Source organism: Homarus americanus, unplaced genomic scaffold, assembly GCF_018991925.1.
Source record: "Homarus americanus isolate GMGI-L3 unplaced genomic scaffold, GMGI_Hamer_2.0 scaffold52839, whole genome shotgun sequence".
In the NCBI taxonomy this organism is placed as follows: domain Eukaryota; kingdom Metazoa; phylum Arthropoda; class Malacostraca; order Decapoda; family Nephropidae; genus Homarus; species Homarus americanus.
This window is the reverse complement of record NW_024712437.1, coordinates 75,211-98,794: the sequence shown is the minus strand read 5'-3', so window position 1 is coordinate 98,794 and position 23,584 is coordinate 75,211. Positions and strand designations below refer to the sequence as shown.

The window sequence follows — 23,584 nt, the reverse complement described above, 5'->3', positions numbered from 1 at the left end:
CCTATAACAATAAACACTATAATTAGTCCATGTTACACCTGTATTGTTATAGGTAAAATAAGGTAGGTGATTATATTACTGTTTACACCTATTGTCTACTCTCCTCACCTTGTCTACCCACAGTGTCGGTACATAAGGTAGACAACTTGGGCGTGGGTCTGGCAGCGGGTGACAGCGGCTTGTGGCAGGAGTACGCGGGGTGGCAGCTAGAGAAGGTGTGTGGGGGTGGCGCTAGTGGTCTGGTGGGCGGCGGTGGTGGTCTGGTGGGCGGCGGTGGTGGTGGCGGCGGCGGTGGGTGGCAATTTCTGGGCGGCAAGTGTGATGCTGGCGTATGTGGCACTGTTTCTTGCTTTTGTTTTTTGTTTTTTACTCTCTCTCTCCACTTTAAAATATCTTAATTAAATTTCAATATATATTTTTTTGTAAGAATTCTTGGGCAATTTGTATTTGTTGATTGGTAACCCCTCTCACACCCTCTCACCCATCACACTCATCAACCCCCTCTCACATCTCTCACATTCCCATCACTCCCTCTCATCCCTTCTACCCCCTCTCATCCCCTTCCTCACCCCCTCTCACCCTCCACCCCCTCTCACCTCACACCCCTTCCCACCCCTCTCACACCTTCACTCTCCCCCACAGGTGATGAACACAACAGGTAGCTTGGTAGACTGTGAGCCTCCCACCCCCAGGAGCCTCGTGACCTTCTACAGGGGCCCTGACACTACTGACGGGCCCTACGCCACCACCTCCCTTCTGGCGCCTCACTCCCTCCCTCACCACCAGGTAAGTGGGGCTCACAAGGGCTCACAGGGGCTCATAAGAGTTCATAGAGGTTCATAAGGGTTCATAGAGGCTTATATGCGGCTCACAAAGTCTCATAAAGGCGCACAAAGTCTCACAAAGTCTCACAAAGTCTCACAAAGTCTCATAAAGGCTCACAAAGTCTCATAAAGGCGCACAAAGTCTCAGAACGTCTCACAAGGTTCATAAAGTCTCACAAGTGCTCACAAGGACTCTTATTTCAACTGTTTTAATCTCCCCATATTAATCTCCTCACATTAATCTCCCCATGCATTAATCTCCCCACATATTAATCTCCCCACATATTAATCTCCCCACATTTATCTCCCACATTAATCTCCCCATATATTAATCTCGCCACATTTATCTCCCCACAGTAATCTCCCTATATGTTACTCTCCCCACGTTAGTCTCCCTACATCAATCTCCCCACATATTTATCTCCCCACCCATTAATCTCCCCATACTAATCTCCCCATGCTAATCTCCCCACAGCTCAAGAACCACGTGGAGGAGCACAGGTCAGCGGAGGGCGGGGGAGAGAAGCATAGCCTCGGACACTCTAAGGCTCCTAGTGAGAGAAGCTTCTACACAGGTGAGAGAGAAGGGAGAGAGAGAGAGAGAGAGAGAGAGAGAGAGAGAGAGAGAGAGAGAGAGTATAGTAGAAATTGTCATATATCTTCATAGCTATTGATCGTATTCCGTTTTCTTTAATATTAACCACACTCCGTTTTCTTTAATATTAACCACACTCCGTTTTTAATATTAACCACACCTGTTTCTTTTAATATTAACTACACTCTGCTTTTCTAATATTAACTACACTCCGTTTTTTAATATTAACTACACTCGTTTTTTAATATTAACCACACTGCTTCTTTTAATATTAACCACACTGCTTTTTATTGTCAACTACACTGTTTTCAATATTAACCACACTCCGTTTCTTTTTAATATTAACCACTCTGCTTTCTAATATAACACACTCTGCTTTTTACTATTAACCACACCTGCTTTTAATATTAACCACACTCTGCTTTTTGCATTAACTACCCGTTTCTTTAATATTAACCACACCTGTTTTCTAATATTAAACTTTCACACCTGTTTTCTTTAATATTAACCACACTCCGTTTTCTTAAATATTAACCACATACTCCGTTTTCTTTACGACAACTTCACACCCGTTTTCTAATATTAACCACACTCCGTTTTCTAATATTAACCACACCTGTTTCTTTTTAATATTAACCACACTCCGTTTTCTTTAATATTAACCAAACTCCGTTTTCTCTAATATTAACCACACTCCGTTTTCTTTAATATTAACCACACTCCGTTTTCTCTAATATTAACCACACTCCGTTTTCTTTAATATTAACCACACTCCGTTTTCTCTAATATTAACCACACTCCGTTTTCTTTGATATTAACCACACTCCGTTTTCTTTAATATTAACCACACTCCGTTTTCTTTAATATTAACCACACTCCGTTTTCTTCCTCCAGACGGTACCAACACGCTGCGGCGCCTCAAGGGGGGCCGGCCTCTCCTATCAGCACCCCCCCTGCCTTGCCTCCCTCCCCCTGGGGTAAGTGAGGAGGTCATGTGAGTATTTGTCTTAAGAATAGTTATGATAGATAATTGCCTCTATCTATCTATCTATCTATCTATCTATCCACCCCACTCACCCTCTCCCACTCGCCCACAGCTGCCGGACTCACGGACACACACGCCCTGCTACTGCTCGGCCGCCCACGCCTCCGCCCGGACCCTGAGCGAATCGCCCTACTCGGAGGCGCACTACACGCCCACGGTCTCTGCACGCCACCCATGTTACCCCGTGCGCCCGGACCACGCCCACGCCATCTGCCCCGCCCACGTGTACGCCTCTGCCTCCCCTCTCCCGCCCTACCCGGACAGTGTGGCATCCAGGTGCGTCTATATTAATTAACCCCTCACCTCACCTGTCTGTCTGTCTGTCTGTCTGTCACCTCACCTGTCTGTGTCTCTCACCTTACCTGTCTGTCTGTCACCTCACCCGTCTGTGTCTCTCACCTTACCTGTCTGTCTGTCACCTCACCCGTCTGTGTCTCTCACCTTACCTGTCTGTCTGTCTCATCACCTGCCTGTGTCTCTCATCTCACCTGCCTCTCACCACACCTGTCTGTCTCACCTGTCCACCTCACCTGAGTAATTGATGTCATTATCCACAACTTAAAATTGACGAAGAAAAAAAATTAATTATTTTTTTATTAATGTTTGTGAAATAAATTAATGAGTAATATTCTTGTCAATATTTGTTTGTTTACATTAAATGGTTGATTATATATACCTATATTATACAAGTGTATGGTATATAATTTGGGGGACTTTTATATATTAAGAAACTAATTTGTATTCCTATATCCCCATACCTATAACACCACCTCCTATAACACCACCCCCTATAACACCACCCCCTATAACACCACCCCCTATAACACCACCCCCTATAACACCACCCCCTATAACACCACCCCTATAACACCACCCCCTATAACACCTTCCCTTATATAATTTTCTCCCAAATTACTTAACTATTATTTTTTTCTTTAAATTATCGATATATTTTTGTCTGTGATTAATTTACAAACTTTAGAAATATGTAGTTGTTTCGCTGTTAAGTTTCTCCCTTTATTCTCCCTTAATCTCCCTGGCCTAAACAAACCCTCCCTAGCTCTCCCTTTTTTTAACTCATCCCCTGACCTCCAAACAAAGATACTCTCCCTGACCTCCAAACAAAGATACTCTCCCTGACCTCCAAACAAAGATACTCTCCCTGACCTCCAAACAAAGATACTCTCCCTGACCTCCAAACAAAGATACTCTCCCTGACCACCAAACAAAGATACTTTCCCTGTCCACCAAACAAAGATACTCTCCCTGGCCTCCAAAACGTCATACTTACCCTGGCCTAAACAAACCCTCCCTAACTCTCCCTTTTTTTACTCTCCCTTCGTCACCGTCGTCCAGTAGACCGTCCTTACCGTCACCAGGGGCTCCTCACCATCGCCTGTGTAGGAACTCTGCTGTTTATGAGTCCGCTTCCCTCCAGTATGCTCCTGCAGGATATTACCTCCCCTCCTCCATGGCCTCTTCCTTTACCTCCACCACCTCCGATGCGGCCTCAGGTGAGTGTGTGAGGGAGAGGGGGGAGAGAGGGAGAGAGAGGGGAATAGGGGATGGTGTGGGAGAGAGAGAGAGAGAGAGGTAAGGAAAGGATGGTTGGAAGAGAGAGAGAGAGAGGATAGATGGAAGGGAGGGAGAGACTGTTTGAAGAGGAAAGAAGAGGGGCGGTGTGGGAGAGGGAAGGAGAGGGGGGAATGGGAGGGAGGAGAGAGGAAGATGGAAGAAGAAGAGGGGCGGTGTGGGAGAGGGAAGGATAGAGAGGATAATGGAAGGGAGAAGGAAGGGGAGGATGGATGGAAGGGAGGAAAGAAGGGGACATAGGAAGGGAGGGAAGGAGTGTGAACTAAAGAAAAGGGGATAAGAAGAGGAGATGGGAGGAAGGAAGGAAGGAAGAGAAGGAAGGAGCAAATATAAAAGAGAGAGAGAGAGAGAGAGAGAGAGAGAAAGAGAGAGAGAGAGAGAGAGAGAGAGAGAGAATATGAAGAAATAATTATGACATCACGTGACCTCACATTACCTCACCTCTCCCCTACAGGTGTGTCAGTCAACTCGGACGTAGAGAGAGGAGGGGTAGAGAGAGGGGTCCAGAGTTCTCTACCTTCTCTCACCTATGAGGCACTTAAGGCTCTGGGCGAGGACATAGAGGCATTCAGGCAGCTCCACCAACTCACAGGTCAGTGCCACACACCTGATTGGTCGACAGGAAGGTGATAAAGGTACGTGATTGGTTGATATGTAGTGGAGAGGTTGCTGATTGGATAGTGTGTAGAGAGAAAGATAATGATTGGTTGATGGGTGGAGAGAAAGGTACGTGATTGATTGGGTGAATGTAGAAGAGGCTCCTCATTGGATGGTGGCTGTACAGGGCGTTGCTGATTGGATGGTTGAAAAGAAGTTGCTGATTGGATGGTGGTTGGAGACGAAGGTACGTGATTGGTTGGTGAATAGAGGAGAGGTATTTCATTGGTCAATAGATTGATGAGAGATATATGGCTGGTCGGTGTGTATTTTTACATGTACGTGTCTGTATGTATGTATATGTCTGTCTACCAGTGTATACATGTGTGTGTAAATTTAGAACTATACAGGATAATAGTTATTAGCCATTCTATCGTATGTATGTATGTATGTATGTATGTATGTATGTATATATGTATGTATGTAGGTATGTAATGAACACACACACACACACACTAACTAAACCTATTAAGATGATAGTTTAAATTATCTATGGTTTAACCCCTTAAGACCAATAGTTAAACCCCTTGCGTACGATAACTTAAACCATCAACAGTTTTAAGCTGGTTTATCTTAACTGCCTCAGATAATTCTCTTCATCATAACTTTTACCATTACAAGTCTCCCGCCATAGAGACGATCACCGCCCGGGAGACTCACTATGTAAATTAGATCACAGGTAAATGATCTTTGGGGGTGTGTGTGTGTGTGTGTGTGTGTGTGTGTGTGTGTGTATGTGTGTGTGTATTCTCACCTCACCTCCTCACAGATGAGGACAGTATGAAGCCAGGTTGGGGAAGCTGCCAGCCTCAGTAGGGGGAGAGATGGTCACCAGAACGAGGGGGAGTCATCCAGCAACCCCCACCCACCTTCGAAGCCCCGCTCCCCCACCTGCACCACCGTCCACCGCCCATCAGACCGCCCACACCACCACCCACGCCCATACCCATCCTCACACCCACACCACCACCCACTCCACCCACTCCGCCCATTCCCACTCCAGCCACACCTCCAGCCATCTCCCTAATGGCCCTCTGGCGGGAACCTTGGCTCCAGGAGGGTCACTGCCGCCCCTGGAGGTGGGTGTGGCGCCCCTAGAGGAGGCCGAGAGTGACTGCCTGGAGGAGGAGGTGGAGGAGGAGTGTTCTGGGTGCTCCTGCTCCTGCTCTGAGGCTGAGTCGTCCTTGTACGCTGAGACGGAGTTCGCTGAGGAGGTCCGTGCCAGCCTCGAGGAGCCTGGTGGGGTGAGTATCTTCCTGGAGGAGGGGCAGGAGGAGAGGGGGGAGAGGGGGGAAGGGGAGGAAGCAGGATGGGGAGGGGAGCAGGATGGGAGGGAGCAGGATGGGGAGGGAGCAGGATGGGAGGGGAGCAGGATGGGAGGGAGACAAAGTAAATGACAATCAAGAGAGGAGGGAGGGAGAGGGGGGGTGGTAAGAGGCGGAGGGAAGAGAAACTATCTAGGGTAAGAAGACAGAGAAAGTGGAGGAGAGATAAAGAAAGAGAGAGAGGGAGAGGGGAGAGAAGAGGTATATGACTATCTAGGGATGGGGAGAGAAAATGGGAAGGGGAGAGAGGTAAGATATGTGACCATCTAGGGAGAGTAAAGAGAGGGAGAGAGTGAGAGGGAGAGAGAGAAGGAGAGATTTACTTAAAACACACACTAACAACTGAAGCAATGGTCGTTCTTGTTAAAATTAATACTCTCTCTCTCTCTCTCTCTCTCTCTCTCTCCAGCCTGACAATTCAATTCACACTTTTACTCAGCCAAATCTTTTTTAAGTTGTTGTATGACATATCCTTTCAGACTCTCGCTTGACGTCTGCCAGGAGTCCGTTTACCAATACCCTTCACACTCTCATTTGACAGCCGGCTATTGACTTGCTATTGACATACACTTTTAGATTCTGATTTGATATTATATTTTTTTTAGGGGAGGATGGGGATCTATAATGTATTCAGGAACTCATTTGACTTAATGTGTGTGTTATTATTATTATTATTATTGTTGTTGTTGTTATTATTATTATTATTACAATTTTACATATGTTTAAAGACTCATTTGATTCTTATATCATTTATCTGCTATCTAGACTCTCATTTGACACACTACGGTATATTTCAGCTAATAAATAATAATAAACAAACTCTCCGGACGCTCATTTGATTAATGTTCAAACGTTTTCTCTTGATTTATAGACTTTCATTTGATTCTCTCTTATTTGACCTTGTTAATTAAAATCTCAATTGACCATCCTCACCCCCTCCCTCCCTCACCCCTCCCTCCTCACCCTCCCTCCCATCCCTCCCTCCCCTCACCCTCCCTCACCTCCCTCCCTCACAGAGTACCACTAACCCACGCTTCTTCCTCACCCACGCATCAGGCAGGGGCGGGCGGTCGTGGGCGTGGTGGGCGGCGTCACAGACATAAGCGTCGGCCAGTCTCCACCTACAGCACTGACAGTAATTATATGCCGCCCGAGTCTCCACGTAAAGGTGAGAGACATTGAGAGACACACCTGTTAGAGAGATAATGGGAGACACACCCCTGTTAGAGAGATAATTGAGAGACACACCTGTTAGAGAGATAATTGAGAGACACCTGTTAGAGAGATAATTGAGAGACACACCTGTTAGAGAGATAATTGAGAGACACACCTGTTAGAGAGATAATTGAGAGACACACCTGTTTATGAGATATTTTTTGTGAGTTGTGGACCTGTAAGACTTTTTTGAGACACCTGTTGTGAGACTTTGAGAGATACACCTGTTTAAGAGACACTTTTGAAGGACAATTTTGAGAGACCTCCTTTATTTCCCTCTTTATTCACTCTTCTTCCTCCTCTTTCATCATTTTCTTCCTCTCCTCCACTTCCTTGCCTCTCTTTTCCCTCTTCCTTTCCTCCTCTCTCTCTCTTCACCAATCCATTATCCTCCCTTAACTCCCTCCCTCCCTCCCTCATTATTTCCTTCCCCCCTCTCCCCCTTTCTCCTTCTTTTCCTTCCTCTTTCTTCCTCCCTTCTTCCCTTCCTCCCTCCCCTCTCCCTCTCCAACACCTCTTTGATGTTCCTCCACTTCATTGCCAGTCTTCATAAATACCATTAACAATATTATCAACACGAATACGATATAATATGACAAACGAACGATAATAATTGAAAATAACTAATAAAAATCACCTCTAAAAATATATTTTCTCGAAACGAACAAAAACATAAGAAATAAATAACTAAAAAAATTACATCTAAATAATACGAAAAAAAAATATGAAAATTAAGATCATTAAGACGAAACAACGTGGAAAAACGAACGAAAACCAGAGAAATATTAACGAGGAGGTGTAGTTTAACCCATTGCCTTGTGTCGTGATTTATCCCCCAATATTTCAGTGACTTTTGTTCAGCGAGGATCAGTGTATATCGTCTTTTCTTCTTCTTCTTCTCTCAGTACCAGTCAGTGATAGTGTGTGTGTGGGTGTGTGTGTGTGTGTGTGGGTGTGTTGTGTGTGTGTGTGTGTGTGGGTGGTGTGTGTGTGGGTGTGTGTGTGTGTGTGTGTGTGTGTGTGTGTGTGTGTGTGTGTGTGTGTGGGTGTGTGTGGGGTGTGTTGGTGTGTGTGTGTGTGTGTGTGTGTGTTGGTGTGTGTGTGTGTGTGTGTGTGTTGGTGTGTGTGTGTGTGTGTGTGTGTTGTTAGTCTCGTCTGTCTGTGTACATCTGTTCAGTATGTCTGTCTGTGTACGTCTGTCTGTGTACGTCTGTGAGTGTGTTAGTAATGTTATTCTGTGTCTGAGAGAAAGAGGAAGACAGTAAGAGAGACAGACAGACAGACAGAGAAACAGACAGACAGACAGAGAAACAGACAGACAGACAGACAAAGACAGAGAAAAATAGTAACTTATATTTCAATACATTCCTTCTTCTCCTCCTCTTCCACCTCTTCCCTTCCTACCTCCTACCTCCTCTTCCTCTTCCTCCTATTCCACCATCCCCAACACAACAAAATATTCTCAATCCCAGCCAAAGAAGTTCATATATGCTTCTATAATGCCTCACTATGTGACCATGATGCCTCACTATGTCACTATCATGCCTCACTATGCCACTATGATGCCTCACTATGCCACTATGATGCCTCACTATGTCACTATGAAGCCTCACTATGCCACTATGAAGCCTCACTATGCCACTATGATGCCTCACTATCACTATGATGCCTCACTATGCCACTATGATGCCTCACTATGCCCCACTGATCCATAGACCTGTTCCTATCTTCAGGTTGTTCAACCCTGGCGTATCCAGACCTCAGCCCTGTTCTTTCAGTCCTTCAAAGAACGTATCGGAGTTGTGAATAGGAACGGTGGCCGGTAGAGGGCGTTCTCTCTCTCTCAACCAGGAGTCAAAGTCTGTTCTCTGTGATGTCGCCATTATGGGGATGTGTATGTGTGTGTGTGTGTGTGTGTGTGTGTGTGTTTGGGGAGGGTGTTTTGTGTGTTGGGGGAGGAGTGTGTGTGTTTGGGGGATGTGTTTGTGTGTGTTTGGGGGGTGTGTGTTTGAGGGGTGTGGGGGGATAAATGGGGGAAGATGGGTTGGGAGAGAGGAGAGAGATTTGGGGAGGAGAAAGAGGAGAGAGAATAGGGGAAGTAGAGAGGGAGAGGAGAAAGAGAGAGTAAGAGAGTAGGGGAGAGAGAGAGAGAGAGAGAGAGAGAGAGAGAGAGAGAGAGGAGAAAGAGAGTAGGGGACCAGAGAGAGAGAGAGAGAGAGAGAGGAGAAAGAGAGAGAAGAGAGAGAGAGAGAGAGAGAAGAAAACTATAAATAAAAACCAATAATAATTACTCACACAAAAAACTAACTATTAACTTGGCCATATTTCACCCCACGATTTTTATACACTTTTATTTACACAACTTTTAGACTTTTAACGAATTTCATGTAACTTTTTATATACTGTATATATATATATATATATATATATATATATATATATATATATATATATATATATATATATATATATATATATATATATATATATATATATATATATATATATATATAATTTCCGCGCAAATCATAGAGTGGATAAACTGTCCTTTCCATAGACGCCTTGACAGTGTTAAGAAGAACTTAATTCCTCTCTGGTTTTTTTTTTGTCAGATTTTCCAACAAAATTCACACGCTTTTTTTTACTTTTGTTTCGAAAAATTTGAAAAAATTCACGCCCAGGCTACATTTTCTAGACATTTTATTCATTATTTATCGCTATTTCTCACAATGTTTTGTACGCGTTCAGACATCGTGGACGGCATTTTTAAACGGGTGTTTCCAGCCTCCCTTAACGAAGATTAATGATCCTGAACGATACGCTGTAGGAAGCCGTCGACCCTTGGGAGGTCCGCCGGTGTTGTTCAGAATGGATTTATGTGAGTAATTTGTAAACATTTTTGCAAGAAATGAAACGTTGTAGTTTTTTAATTAGTCGTGTGTGTGTGTGTGTGTGTGTGTGTGTGTGTGTGTGTGTGTGTGTTTTGCGTGCGTGTGTTTGCGTGTGTGCGTGTGTGTTTGTGCGTGCGTGCGTGCGTGCGTTATAAGCCATTCATGAGTCTCCTCACTTCCTATAAACATCCCATTTTCTCCTCCTCTCCTCCTGGCTGTCAATACCCAGCTGGTTCCGTACATTAAAACTTCTTCTAAGTTGAGAGAGACGCCGATAACAGGGAGGGTGAAGGAGGGTGAGGGTCAGGGAGGGTCAGGAGAGAGGGAGAGAGGGAGGTGAAGGAGGGTCAGGGTCAGGGGAGGGTGAGGAGAGGGAGGTCAGGGGTGAGGGTCAGGAGGGTGAAGGAGAGGAGGGAGAGGAGGGTGAGGTGAGGGTCAGGAGGGTGAAGGAGAGGAGGGAGAGGGAGGTGAGGGTGGGGGTCAGGGAGGGTGAAGGAGGAGGGAGAGAGGGAGGTCAGGGTCAGGGGTCAGGAGGGTGAAGGAGAGTGAGGGAGAGGGGAGGTGAGGGTCAGGGTCAGGGAGGGTGAAGGAGAGGAGGGGAGAGAGGAGGGCGGTCAGGGCTGGAGGGTAAGGGAGAGTGAGGGAGAGAGGAGGAGGCGTGTGAACAATGAACAGAGCGTGGAACAATGAACAAAGGCGTGGAACAATGAACAAAGGCGTGGAACAATGAACAAAGGCGTGGAACAATGAACAAAGGCGTGGAACAATGAACAAGGCGTGGAACAATGAACAAGGCGTGGAACAATGAACAAGGCGTGGAACAATGAACAAGGCGTGGAACAATGAACAAAGGCGTGGAACAATGAACAAGGCGTGGAACAATGAACAAGGCGTGGAACAATGAACAAGGCGTGGAACATTGAACAAGGCGTGGAACAATGAACAAGGCGTGGAACAATGAACAAGACGTGGAACAACTGTACAGCCATAAGCCGTCGGCAGTTAGTACAGCCACCGTAGCCATTCCAGACATCTGCTTCTCACTTCTGTCCGCCGGGTGAGTGTGTGTCCCTCTCCCTCCCTCTCCCTCCCTCTCATCTTCCTTCACTCTCCTTTACGTCACTCTCACCATGACGTCAGCACCTCAGAGAGATGATTGCGAGAGAGAGAGAGAGAGAGTTATCCCAACTACTGTCACTTGTGTAAATATATCATCTCTGGGTTCTAATGATGTTAACATGTACCTGTGTGTGTGTGTACCTGGGTGTGTGTGTGTGTGTACCTGCGTGTGTGTGTACCTGCCTGTGTGTGTGTGTGTGTGTGTACTTGTGTGTGTGTGTGTGTGTGTGTGTACCTGTACCTGTGTGCGTGTGTGTATACCTGTGTGTGTTCTTGTAGTATTTCCTGATTTCCCGCCAAAATGAACATCTACTGTAGGCTACCATTTCCCGCCAAAAATATAATAATAATTTAAGCGGGAAACGACTCACGTTAAGCACAATACATCACAAACTTCAACTTCATCTTTAAACACTTTTGGGAAGTTTAAGGCGTCACCATACCGTCTTAGGTGTCACCATATCCTTATAGAGATTCTTCCAATCTTCCCAATCTCCCAATTTAGGCCGTAATAAGACGAAATAGGCCTACCAGAAATTGGGGAATTGATATGGACGTGTTGGGACCCCGTAACCTGGTAGTCGACATCACAACATTTATTCATAAGTTCATGTTTTATTTATTTTTGTCTGTTTTATTACACATTTAAATTATTATTGTTTTATTTTATTTTTCGTTTTATGTGTTTGAAAGTCGGTTTAAATTGTTCGTTTCTACGGGAGATCTGACAAGTGTAACCTAAGCCGAAGCCAATTTAAGATGTGGATGTTTTCGTGTGCGTAACCTTAGCGTCGTTGTCACTTACACATATTTATTTTAAGTTAACGCTATATTTTTGTCTTTGGTGGTGTTTTTTTTTTAATATATATAAATTACTTTGTATGTTTTATGTGTTTTAATGTGTTTGAAAGTCAGTTTGAAATGTTTGTATATAAGCCAAAGGTGATTAATGAAGCCTAAGCCCAAACCAGGTCAAGAATTCGGACGGATGTGTGGTGATGACGTTATCTTAATTGTTGGAACGGGCGCCAGATGGTCTTGCATCCTCTGATAGTCTTCACAACCTCTTCTAAAAAAAATCATATATACTGTACTATCTCTCGCCGGCACTTCAGTATCTCTCCGTCTCTTCTCAAAAAGTTTTTATCTCGTTATCTCTCTCTCCGGGACCTTCAATAGCTAGTTGATAAAGAGACATAATAAGCTGCCATTGGATTTGCTTTTCAGCGCGTAATGGACTTGTCCGACCAATGGCGTCTCTTTTAGCGAGATAAGAAGACACTCTGATTGGTCGAGCTGGTCATGTGATCTTATCGAGACTTTGTGATTGGTGGGTCTATAACCTTAAGCTGTGATTGGCGGATTTAGACATACAGAGCTACTCATCTCCCCTCACCCCTCACCTCCCCTCACCCCTCACTTCCCCTCACCCCTCACTTCCCCTATTTCCCTCTCCAAAGACCAACTGTCTCCCCTTGTCTCAAAGACCTAATTGAAACAAAACACTAATTACTGTGAGCAAACACTCTCTCTCTCTCTCTCTCTCTCTCTCTCTCTCTCTCTCTCTCTCTCGGTCCCTCACAAGAGAATTAGGAAATGAGTTACGGTTAAGTTTCCGGAGGTGATTGAACGGTGGAATTGCTTGGTTGGTGGTGGTGGTGGTAGTGGTGGTGGTGGTAGTAGTGGTGGTTAACAATCTACCACAATTCTCTAACCATCCCTACATTAACTACCTACCACCATCTACCACCCCCCTATACCTGGTCACAACCTGTGGGTCTTTACCTGTCACCTGGGAACACATCCTGGCTCTCTCCTAGTCTTAATTACCTGACATTACCTGACATTACCTGACATTACCTGTACTATTTTAACACATTCAATAACTTCCTATAATTTTTAGGTTAGGTTAGGTTAGGTTAGGTTAGGTTAGGTTAGGTTAACATCACTCCTTTGTTGACTCTTCATCTCTCCAACAGAGGCGCCGCCCTACAAACGCCCAACTTTCCTGCCAGCGCCTCTCACGCCCACCAGGGCCTCCACCACGCCCACCACCAAGGCCTCCACCACGCCCTGAGGCCTCAACCACGCCCTGAGGCCTCAACCACGCCCTGAGGCCTCAACCACGCCTCCCACGCCCTGAGGCCTCCACCACGCCTCCCACGCCCTGACGCCAATTGGCCACCACAACAAGTATATATACAATGTCTATCAGGAATACATATATTTATACATAAATATACATAATCGTTATAAAATAATATAAATGTACATATACTAACGTGCTTCAATACATATAATGAATGTGTACTTAGAGGTATACATAGAGGAGGACATTTGTGTATATATGTATAAATATACATAGAAAAAATGGTGGTAGGAATGTTTAGAAAATTATACATCAATAGACATACTAGAAACTTTTGGGTGGCGAAAAATCATACATAGGTGGAACACATGAGTGACAACAGCGATCATACATGAACATACATAATATACAGCCCTGGGTGGAGAAGAATCATACATATACGGTGGTATACATAAAGAGGCAATAGAAATACATTAAAAAATATACATATCGGGCACTATACATACATACGGCGTTCATATGCAACATTCTATACACTATATGCTGTCAGGTATACAGCATTGGCGTATGTATATGTATATGTATATTAATTCAAATGAAATAAATACGGAGACCTAGTATTTTACAGCATTGGACATTTACTGAATGCTGTACAGAGAAAATGCCTACAATTGCAGCATTTATTTGTTTGCTGCTGTTCACAATTATCGTTTGTTTATTTTTGCTGCATTAGAGAAAAGAGAAGAAAATTGCTGTTTGTTAATTACTTATATTATTTAAGTAGTGTTTATTCAGCCTTAACCTTGTATGCAAAACACTTATATATACTTGTCGTTCCTGTTAAGTGTTTAGTAGTAGTGATCAGGATGACGTCAAGTGGTTCAGAATGACGTCAAGTGGTTCAGGATGACGTCAAGTGGTTCAGAATGACGTCAAGTGGTTCAGAATGACGTCAAGTGGTTCAGAATGACGTCAAGTGGTTCAGAATGACGTCAAGCGGTTCAGAATGATGTCAAGTGGTTCAGAATGATGTCAATGGTTCAGGATGACGTCAAGTGGTCCAGGATGACGTCAAGTGGTTCAGAATGACGTCAAATGGTTCAGGATGACGTCAAGTGGTCCAGAATGACGTCAAATGGTTCAGGATGACGTCAAGTGGTCCAAAATGATAAAAGGTAGACTGAAAAGTGCTCAGGAAAAGTGAAGAAAAGTGTGCTAAGGAAAAATTAAAAGAAAGTGTTTGAAAGGAAAGTGAGACGAAATTTTTTTTTAAGAAAGTGTTCAAGAAAATGGAAGGAAATTGGCCAAGAGAAAGAGACAGAGACAATATTCAGGACAAAAAACACAAATTATTACAAAAAATCCCTAAAATTTATCCAGGGAAAAAATGTGTATAGGTTAGGGAAAAATGTGTGTATATCAGGGAAAAATGTGCATAGGTCAGGAAAATACTGTGTATGTGTAAGGAAAAAACATACGTAAAAGTGCTCAGGGAAAAAAACAGAAGGAATATGCAAATTAGCTAAAAGAGTGAAATAAAGTGATAAAATAAGAAGAAAAAAAGATAAAGAAGAATGATAAGAAAATAGACGATAATAATAATAAATAGAAAAAAATGTTTAATGAATTAGAGAGACAAACAGACAGAGAGAGAGAGAGAGAGAGAGAGAGAGAGAGAGAGAGAGAGCACAAAATGAACAGACAATGAACAATAACATAACAAATATGAACTATTCAAGGTAAATTTATCAATCGTCCATAAAGGCGAAACTCCCATGCATATCACTTAATCAAAATAGTCTTAGTGTGTCTCATCCTATGCCAAAAACTAATAATAATAATAATAATCCGATGATCGACGGACACAGGAGAAGGGAAGTGAAAAAAATAAATAAAAATAATAAAAAAAATGGAAACTTTTGGCAACTTTCATCAGTGACGTCATAGATTGGACATTAAAGTTGCCAGATGTGGGATTTTTTTTATTTATTTTTATTTATTTTGACTTCCTTCAGATGTCTCTACCGTGCGGAGATATTGAAACAAAAGACAAATAATAAGAAACTTGATTATTTTATTGTTTTGTTTATTTATTTATTGTTTTTTTTAAAAGAATATTATATAAAACATATTTTGTGTTGGGTTTAAGAAATAAGGGGATGGTATATGCCCTTCTTGCACGATACAGGAGAGTTGATGGCCATGGTGATATATGCCCTTATTGCCCGGATCTATATAATACCTCACCCCTTCCCCCTCCCTCTTCCCTTTTCCCTCCCTCCTTCCTACACCCCACCACCCCTTACCCTCCCCCTATTCTCCTTTACTACGGGCCTGCTATCCTATAAATCACTAAACTACAAAGTGTGATTGACTGTGATTTGTAAACATTATTTTCTATGTTTATAACCGTACCACCAATTACCAAATATCTAAAGAAAACGGGATGTAGGTTCAGATTTCTCAAAAGTTCAGATTTCTCAAAAGTTCAGATTTCTCAAAAGTTCAGATTTCTCAAAAGTTCAGATTTCTCAAAAGTTCAGAAGATGAGAGATTTTTCCTCCCCATTCTTAACTATGATGAGAAAGAAAACAGTTTAGTCATGGTAAAATCCCAAGGCATTATCGACGCCAATTAAACTGTGTTCTGACGCCTCCAGCAAGATGAGACGAAAATTATATATATATAAAAAAAAGATCTTTGAGAATCTGTATCGAAAAATCTTAATATAATCCAGATTTTTTTTCCTTCTCGCAGATTTCAACAGGTGTGTGTGTGTGTGTGTGTGTGTGATATAATTTACGTAATGTTTATTCTAATTAGGCATCTCACCTGGATGTAACATAACCAGGTGTGTTGATTTACCTTAACTTAACTATCTTAACATTAATCGTCGCGTCTGATACAAATGTTGAAAAATGTTGAAATGTTGTGATGTTTATTTCCTTCCCCAGATGTTGATATGTGTTAAGGTTGTCTGTTAACTTTTTATTAATTAATTTTTACCTTCGTGACATTTAAAAGACAAAAGTTTGTTTACAAATAATAAATGAAAATAATGTTATTTCCGCCCATAAATATTAATATCTTAACAGCCAATCACCATTAAGATACCGTAGTCAAAATTGGCCAATCACGTACGAGTTTACAAGTCGAGTAGAAAAAAATAAGGTTTTGTTTTTCATTTTATTCCACCAATGAGAGGAGGCTCCCAAAACAGCCAATCACCGCCAAGTAAAAATCAGATCCGTAGCCAATCACTGTCAACATTACTATTATTTTTCCTTCCCATCCACCAATGAGACGGCTTCTTGATACACCCAAGACAGCCAATCACCGCCAAGTAAATCAGACCCGTAGCCAATCACCGCCAAGTAAATCAGATCCGTAGCCAATCACTGTCAACATTACTATTATTTTTCCTTCCCATCCACCAATGAGACGGCTTCTTGATACACCCAAGACAGCCAATCACCGCCAAGTAAATCAGACCCGTAGCCAATCACCGCCAAGTAAATCAGACCCGTAGCCAATCACCGCCAAGTAAAAATCAGACCCGTAGCCAATCACCGCCAAAAACACCAATTTTTTTCCCTCGATAGTTGGAAATTTATTAACAAGACGACAATAGTTGGTAGTGAAAGAGACATATAGCGATAATAAACAGCCATAGTGAGTTGTAAATGAGTCTGATAGCTGTAAATGTCTTCTCTTTTGTATGTCTTTGTAAATATGTAATGATAGATGTACCCAATTGTAAATAACTTAGAGATAAATAACATTGCCAAGATTTTCTGTTGTTAAAATGGTCGAGTACTGATAATGTGACTTATGGCCGTCACTAGAAGTTTGTTTCGTTTAGGTCCTGTTTCACTTTCTTCGTGTTTCACTTTCGTTATTTGCTTCGTTTCTTTCAATTTCGTCAAGTATATTTTCGTGTTGTTTCAGTATTATTTAGTTTTAGTTTCATCTATTTACTTTTTTTAAGTTTCACATAATTTCACTTTCCTCACTTTAGTTTGTTTCCTTTTCATTCATTTTTTTATTCAATTATTTCCTACGTTTCAAGTTTCATTTTGTGTTTCATATTTAGTTTCAGTTAAATTCTCATCATTCGCCTTAAGAGGATTACAAGATGTTTTTGTCTACCCTCCCTCCGTTTTCTATAACTTTTCCCTCACCCTCCCTCCGTTTTCTATAACATTTCCCTCACCCTCCCTCCGTTTTCTATAACTTTTCCCTCACCCTCCCTCCGTTTTCTATAACTTTTCCCTCACCCTCCCTCCGTTTTCTATAACTTTTCCCTCACCCTCCCTCCGTTTCTCTCTTTCCCCTCACCCTCCCTCCGTTTTCTATAACTTTTCCCTCACCCCTCCCTCCGTTTTCTATAACTTTTCCCTCACCCTCCCTCCGTTTTCTATAACTTTTCCCTCACCCTCCCTCCGTTTTCTATAACTTTTCCCTCACCCTCCCTCCGTTTTCTATAACTTTTCCCTCACCCTCCCTCCGTTTTCTATAACTTTTCCCTCACCCTCCCTCCGTTTTCTATAACTTTTCCCTCACCCTCCCTCCGTTTTCTTTACCTTCGTCCCCTAGCTTCCCATTTTCTTCAGCTATCATTGTGAAAATAAAAGTGTAAATAGACATAGTTGTAGTGACCAATAAAGACGGATTTCCTGACCCAACTATATACTATTAGCGCCCATGTCGACTGCCGTTCCTTAACACTTTATTGCCCACCCCTTAAGTGAGCGTGTGAGGAAGGGTAGAGGTATGTGAGAAAGTGAGTGTGAAGGGGTGTGTGTGAGAGTGAGTGTGTGGAGAGGTGAGTGTGTGTGAGTGGGAGGGTGAGTGTGTGTGAGTGGGAGGGGTGAGTGTGTGTGAGTGGGAGGGGTGAGTGTGTTGGCAGCCAAAGGATATGGCGTTAGAGTGTGTTGTTGTGGTCAAGGTCATTCATTTGTTAGATGGTGATGAAGTCTTCTGTCCAGAGTCGCACAGGTAGTTGGTCACGCCCACCTCCACCTCTCTCTCTCTCTCTCTCTCTCTCTCTCTCTCTCTCTCTCTCTCTCTCTCTCTCTCTCTCTCTCTCTCTCTCTCTCTCTCTCCATAATTATAACCACTTGGAGACATCTATTCCTCCACCCTCTTATACTCTCATTGTTTACAAACAGTCTCTGACGTCATAACTTGTGACGTCATCTCGCTCAGCATGATGGCTCTGGGACGGTAGTGTTGGTGACGTCATCAACTACTCTTTAAAAGCACAAAAAATGTTTGCATGCCGAGAAGGAATTTTTTTTTTTTTGTAATGCGAAAAAAATAAAACAAATTTTCCTCTGACCCGAATCAATAGACAATAATTAATATTAAATTCTGTATATAACTCTATGAATGCCCATTGGTCAATAACTCCAAAGTCTTGACCAATCAGCAACCATGAGTAGCATACCTGAAGATTATACTCAAACGAGCAACTATAATAGGGTCAGTATATATATAAGCCGTATATATATATTAAGATAACATAAATATATTTGCCATATTCGACATAAAAGAGCTGCTATAGACTTCCATTTTGTGTATACTGAGGCTGACTGTCTGACGTGTGCGTGTTGACTAAGTTGCCTTCTTCATTACATAGGGAAAATAGTTCTCTTATTAAATACGACTTAGGTTGCTGCCTCAGTTAATAGGAAACAGTTTATATACCAAAGACTACATAGTTATCTCTTACGTTCACTTGTTACATATTATATATTTACTTTCATCTGTTATATATATTGTCAATACTTACATATTCATCAAGAAACTCTACATATCAAGGTCACATATCGAGAGTTCTGTTGGGGGCGTATTACGTGGTGGTACAGCTGGTGGTGGAGGAGGAGTGTTGGAGGGGCAGCTGGTGGTGGGAGGGACAGCTGAGTGTTGGAGGGACAGCTGGTGGTGGAGCTGGTGATGGTGGTGGAGGAGGAGTGTTGGAGGGGCAGCTGGTGATGGAGGAACAGCTGGAGGGACAGCTGGTTGTGGAGAAGGAGTTTTGGAGGGGCAGCTGGTGATGGAGGAACAGCTGATCATGGAGGGACAGCTGGTGGTGGAGGGGCAGCTGGTGATGGAGGAACAGCTGATCATGGAGGGACAGCTGGTTGTGGAGAGACAGCTGGTCACGTAGAAACAAACATGGAGTAACACTTAATACACAAACTACCACATCCGCCAAACCTGTAAACCAAAGACAAATAAATATTACTTTATGTATATTAAAAACTTGGTCAATTTTATGGATAAATATGAAGTTTTTTTTGTAAGTTGTTTGAGGATGTCAGACTTATGGCGCCAAAAACTGAAGATGGACGCTATTGGATGAATGGTTGGCGTCACTAGCTGTAGGCTCTTGCTATTGGCTGGAGGTTTTGCCGCCACTAGATGAAGACGCTCGCTATTGGCTGGAGGTTTTGCCGCCACTAGATGAAGACGCTCGCTATTGGCTGAATGTTTTGGCGCCAAAGACTGAACACCTGACATTGGTTTAGGCATTGGTTCGTCAAGTTCTCGATAAATCCTTACCAATCAGAATTCAGAGATAAAATTCCTCATCAATCACAGGCTTCCTACCTTCTGGAACTAACCAATCGCAATACAGAGATACACTTGATGTAAAACTAAGAAGTATTGTCATTGGTCTACTACGGCTGCTCCCTCAAGCACTGGGCAGACTTGTAAACAGCTCCTAGTCAGTTAATCTGTGTTACATCAGACGAGGTTAACATTGAACTTAATCTTAGGGTTAAAATCATGGTTAAGTCGAGTAGATTAACAACTTATATGATGAAAACTTTAAATAAAATCGGAAAAAACATTAAAATTACACGAAATCAAATTCACCAAAAGACGAAAACACATTAAAATTCCTTAAATCAATTCACTAAAACACGAAAAAATTAAAAAACTCCTAAATTAATGTACGAAAAACCACAAAATCCCTAAAATTCCAGATATATCCCTAAAACCACATTATTTAAAGGTATATATCCTAAATATTTCCCTTCCATCTCCCTAAAATAATGAAAAGTTTGGATTTACAGAGAGCTTAAGGACGACTCTGCCTCAAGACCCTGTACATTACATTCCGTGAAGTGTCTCATTCTGATTTAGGATCTGAGAAGCGACTTTGACTCTTGTGTCCGACGTCTTGAAGGAACAGTTTACCTTGCGTGGATTCTCTCCCCCTTAGATGTTGACGGGGCAATATAACGCTACACCTCATTATATAGAGAAAAATAATATGTCTTTTATTATTTAATTTTATTATAGTTTAAGTGTATTTTATTTATATATATTTACATAGTAGAAAAAATACTTCTTATATATTTGAAGGATAATTTATATAATGTATATGATGTATATACTTAGTAATATTATATACTAATTACTAGATCTATATAAATACATATAGGTCTATTAATTATAATTGTTTATTACACAGGTGTAGTTATAAGTTAATTAATTACCTGCATGTGAGAGTATCCCAAATTAAATGTCAGGGTAAGGATTATTGACCCCTCCTGACCTCTCATGACCCCTGTGACCCCCTCCTGACATCCCCTAACCTCCTGTGACCCCTCCATCACCTCCTTGACACCTGACTACGTGACCTCATGACCCTTGTGACCTCCTTTGACCCATCCTGACCCCTGTGACCTCATGACCTCCCATGACCCCTGTGACCTCGGATGCTAAGGTCAAAGCCGCTTGTCAGGTCATGATTGTAAATACGTGTACAGTCTCTGACCTTCCAATCATTTCCTGTCTAACTCTGGACGCTGTGTTCATAGTTCAAATAATTTCTTGTTCACCCTTGGATGAGTGTATTGAAATGTCGAGCTATTTATTTGTTCAACTCTTTTCAAATGTTCTATATATTTGTTCAACTAGGGATTATTATGTTCAAAAGTTGTATTCATCTGTTCTTCAGCTCATGGTCAACCCTGGATAATTGTGTTCATAATTCATAATAATCATTTAAATATATTTGCCTGTCTTGGTTTCTTGTATGTATATTATGTATGTATTCTACTATATATACATAGATATTGTTATGTATTTCTCGTTTTTACCTTTATATTCTGTATGTTTAGTCATGTATACATTTGGTTTATTCATCTCATACTATGGATACATTTATTTTAAACAGCCACATACATACATACATACATACATACATACATACACCATTAATAATATTGTTTATCATTAATCGCTATATATAAATTATCTTCCTAATTTTGACTCATAAACATTACATCTAAATATTATATCAAATTTATATTATTATTATAGTTTTATATTAAATTTTATTGATATAGTTCAGTTCAAATATGTCTACAGGGTGATGTAAAAACTATGTCAGGATTCATAAATTTGGATAATTTTATAGTCTTGTGTTTTTTCATCACTCTGTATTTTGTTTTTTTTAGTTATTTTTCGTTTTATTTCTATCATTTTCATTGTTTTTTTGTCATTAATCTTCATCATTCCATCTTTATTTTCGTTATATTCCCCATCAATATTGTTATTTTCTCCTTAATTTTCATTCTTGTTCATTTAATTACTTATTCTCTTAATATTTTCTTTAATCATCGTGTTGTGTCGTTCGTCTTGGTTGTGTGCAAGGTGCCGTTTATTTCCCCCCTCTAGCCGAACCCTTCATAGCCAAAGATATTTTTCTTATGATACAGTATATGAGCTTTAACGGTCTATGTATATTGTTGACTTTGTAATAAATGTTTGCAATAATTCTGAAAGTGGGATTTTATTTTTTTTTTACCTTAAGACTTAAAGGTAATCAACTGTACTCATATTTGTCCTCGAAGATTAATATGTAATCAGACATTGTACTCGATGGGTGTAATATCCTTAACTGAACAAGTCTGTGTCGTCGGTAATCAGAATGAACCATTGAACCGCTGGATCGAACCTCGTGAGTCCTCTGGTTCAGGTAAACAACATGGAGTCTACTCTAGTTGGCCGGAGTGTCCCATCTGGACCACATAAATGACCCTCCAACAGCTGGTCTTCCTAAGCCAACAGCTGGTCTCTCTAGTGCTGTACCGTCACCTCAAAGAGTCGGCGTCTCCTTCAGAATGAGTCAGTGTCGAAACTAAATGAAGTAATGCAGCGCCAGCAGTGTTGGGATCCTGAACTACACACCCGTGAGTGTTCTTGGTTACATTGTCTCTTACCTGAGGATGTTATACACATTTCCTCTAACTTGCCCTTCTGAGTATAATAGTTAAAACATATAAACAAACAAATAATTCTTCAGTCCTCAGTTCACTCCCTCCCTGACTGGTGTTGACGCTGATAAACTATTCGTTGTGTATTTGAAGACCAAGTCTCTGCCATTGACATTTTAAAGGCTCATGGCATTCTACCAACCTCTGTGACGTGATACAGACGTTCATACGTAAAATATAGAACGATTGTGGAAGGATATCAAGAGTTGGGTGTTCCGTGCCGGCAATAAGATGGAACAGTACCATCAATACTTCTCCCTGAACATGTTCCATTGTTCCACGCCGGACACAACCATCACCAGACTGTGCTCCACCGCTGGCCCCTACAAGTAGCATCACTTTATCCTCCAGCATCTGTTAATTAAGGTAAGTTTTATACACAACGGTGGTCCAGGGCCTAGGAGATTAGGTCAGGTTAGGTCTTTCGTTACGCTTCGTTTCGTCAATTGTTTCCTTGTTTTCACCCCACAAGTTCCCTCTACAAAGCCCTACCCACTTTGGTAATGGGGAGATTATTACCTACGCAAATTTTATTTACCTTTTCATTCACACTAATTGCCCAGTTGATGAACGAGGTAAAATGTTTCCCAAACGTTGGTTAGTAAGACGAGGGAGCAAACTATGTGTACACCAACAGTCTAACATAACCATTGAGGTCATTGTGGCGCCTTGGTAGTGTCTCGAATTCTCACTTGGAGGTCCTGGGTTCGACTTCTGACTAGTGAAGTGTTATTTTTTTATATTGAGGTCCGCGTGTATTGTGTGTGTGTGTGTCATAGTTTACAAAGCTGAGGTAAAGGAAGGGTTCATAATTATACAGTAAATCCTGGATGACCAACAGCGTAGTGGTGGTGGGGTCCCAAACACTGTTGTAGCTTAACGTCACATCATAACACCTCAAGACGTGGAACACCATTAACCTGATCATTGTTAAC

The 23,584-nt window shown here is 41.9% G+C and overlaps 1 protein-coding gene across 1 annotated transcript in view; it reads left to right on the top strand.

The window, feature by feature from the left end:
* Positions 1–15,649, top strand: part of LOC121860398 (roundabout homolog 2-like) — a gene marked incomplete at its 5' end in the record, with an annotated part of 81,083 nt that extends 65,434 nt beyond the window's left edge. Inside the window, 10 exon segments of the mRNA XM_042357520.1 lie at positions 124–263; positions 643–786; positions 1,300–1,399; positions 2,314–2,396; positions 2,517–2,740; positions 3,821–3,978; positions 4,512–4,649; positions 5,484–5,958; positions 7,096–7,207; positions 13,244–15,649. Of these exon segments, the coding sequence (XP_042213454.1) occupies positions 124–263; positions 643–786; positions 1,300–1,399; positions 2,314–2,396; positions 2,517–2,740; positions 3,821–3,978; positions 4,512–4,649; positions 5,484–5,530 (1,034 nt within the window).
* Between the last annotated feature and the right edge of the window lie 7,935 nt (positions 15,650–23,584).